General features: G+C 37.3%; 1 protein-coding gene across 4 annotated transcripts in view; it reads left to right on the top strand.

The window, feature by feature from the left end:
- The window catches only part of Herc2 (HECT and RLD domain containing E3 ubiquitin protein ligase 2), a 209,536-nt gene that overhangs the window by 38,321 nt on the left and 169,355 nt on the right, over window positions 1-1,860 (top strand). For all 4 annotated transcript variants that reach the window (XM_029563803.1, XM_008833640.3, XM_029563802.1 and 1 more), the window contains exon 4: window positions 256-393. In XM_029563803.1, the coding sequence (XP_029419663.1) occupies window positions 256-393 (138 nt within the window). The remainder of the gene's footprint in view (window positions 1-255; window positions 394-1,860) is intronic.

Raw genomic sequence — 1,860 nt, 5'->3', positions numbered from 1 at the left:
CCTCCCTCCCTTCCTTCCTCCCTCCCTCCCTCCCTCCCTTTGTTCTTCCTTTCCTTATTTTGAGACAGGGCCTTTCTCTGTAGCTCAGCCTGGCCTGGAATTCAGTATGTGGCCCCGAATGGCTTTGAACTTGTGGAGGGGTTCCTGCCTCACCTTGCCTCCTTTGTGCTGGGATTATAGGTGTGAGCCACTGTGTGCAGCTTGATGGTGCATTTTGAAAAGCAATTACAAATTTAAACACTTTTAATTTTCCAGACGACAGTCTTGATACTCAGAGTGGAACCAAGAAGGAAGATCTTAATGACAAAGAGAAAAAGGATGAAGAAGAAACGCCTGTGCCTACATTTAGAGCCAGATCAATCCTGGAGAGTTGGGTATGGGGCAAGCAACCAGGTATTACAATCTTCTGAGATTTTTTAACTTTGGAAAACTTGATTTGTTATTCTTTTTTTTTTTTCCTGATGGCAGTAAATCAATTTTTGTTAATGAAATTTTCTAGAACTAAAAAATTTTATATTATGGTAAAATATATCTGATACAAAACTTAACCATTATAACCATTTTTAAGGGTATAGTTCATTAAGTGCATGCAGGACATGGTGCACAATCACATCACCTGTGTCCTGAACTCTTTTCATCTTAGAAACTAAAACTACCATGAGACACTGTCCCACCACTTGCAGCCACATTCTGCTTTGATGTCTGTGACTGTTAACAAGTATCTCAGGATCACACAGTGTTTATCTTTGTGTCTGGCTTACTTCACTTAGCATACCTTCACAACCTTTTATATTTATATTTATTTTATGTATTATTTTATTTTATGTGTATTCGTGTATTGCCTGCATGTATGTAAATACACCCATGTCATGCAGTGCCCACAGAAGTCAGAAGAGGGTATTGGATCCCCTGGAACTGGAGTTAGTGATGGTTGTTAGCTGCCATGTGGGTGCTGGGAACCGAGCCCAGGTCCTCTGCAAAAGCCCCTCTCTACAGCCCCTATTGTGACCTTTTAAAAGCTAAATATTATTCCATTATGTGCATGTTTGTGTGCACTTTGATTGTATATACACTAGTTGATGGACACAAGTTGCTCCTTCCTTTGTCTCTTGTGAATAATATGCTATGAACATTGGTTTATAAGTATCTTTTTGAGTTACTGCTTCTAGTCCTTTGTATATACCAAAGATACATTAGATACACTACTGGTGATGCACTGGAAATGTTAACTTTTTGTTTTATTTTTTTTAAATAACCATTTAATTGTTTTTCAGAGGCCACACCATTTTCCATTCTTCCAGCAAGTCACAAGGGCTCTGGTTGCTCCATGACCAACACTTACTTTGCTTTTGATAACAGCCATGCTTATGTGAGGGAAATGGTGCCTCACTGTTTTTTATTTCATTACTGATTTACCAGTGTTGAACATTTTTTTCCCCCATTGGTCATGTGTAAATGTTGTTTGGAGAAAGTGTTTGCCCATGGAAAAAAATTTTTTTGTGTGTAAGTAATTTTTACATGGGAAGACTTTAAATCATCTGTTCTTTTTATCCAAGCAAATAGAGTGTACACTCTTCTCCTTTGCTTCTTACTTTATCTTGTTTAATTGTTAAAATGGCTCTTGTTTCAAAATTTGATTTTTACATGTGCTGGGGATTGATTCCATGGTCTTGTACATGTCAAGCACATGCTCTGTCATTGAGCTATACTCTTAGGTTCCACAAAGGTTTTAATACAGAAAGAATATATAAAATACTCTTATGACGATTCATTGATTTAAAGACATGATTGCTTACCGAAATCTTAGTTTTATTTTGGTCAATTGCTATGATCAGTTTGGTGTGCACATATATACTTGTT

The sequence above is a fragment of the Nannospalax galili genome, unplaced genomic scaffold (assembly GCF_000622305.1).
Source record: "Nannospalax galili isolate Female #2095 unplaced genomic scaffold, S.galili_v1.0 scaffold135, whole genome shotgun sequence".
NCBI lineage: Eukaryota > Metazoa > Chordata > Mammalia > Rodentia > Spalacidae > Nannospalax > Nannospalax galili.
The sequence above is the reverse complement of the archived record's forward strand: the minus strand, read 5'-3'. Positions and strand labels throughout refer to the sequence as shown.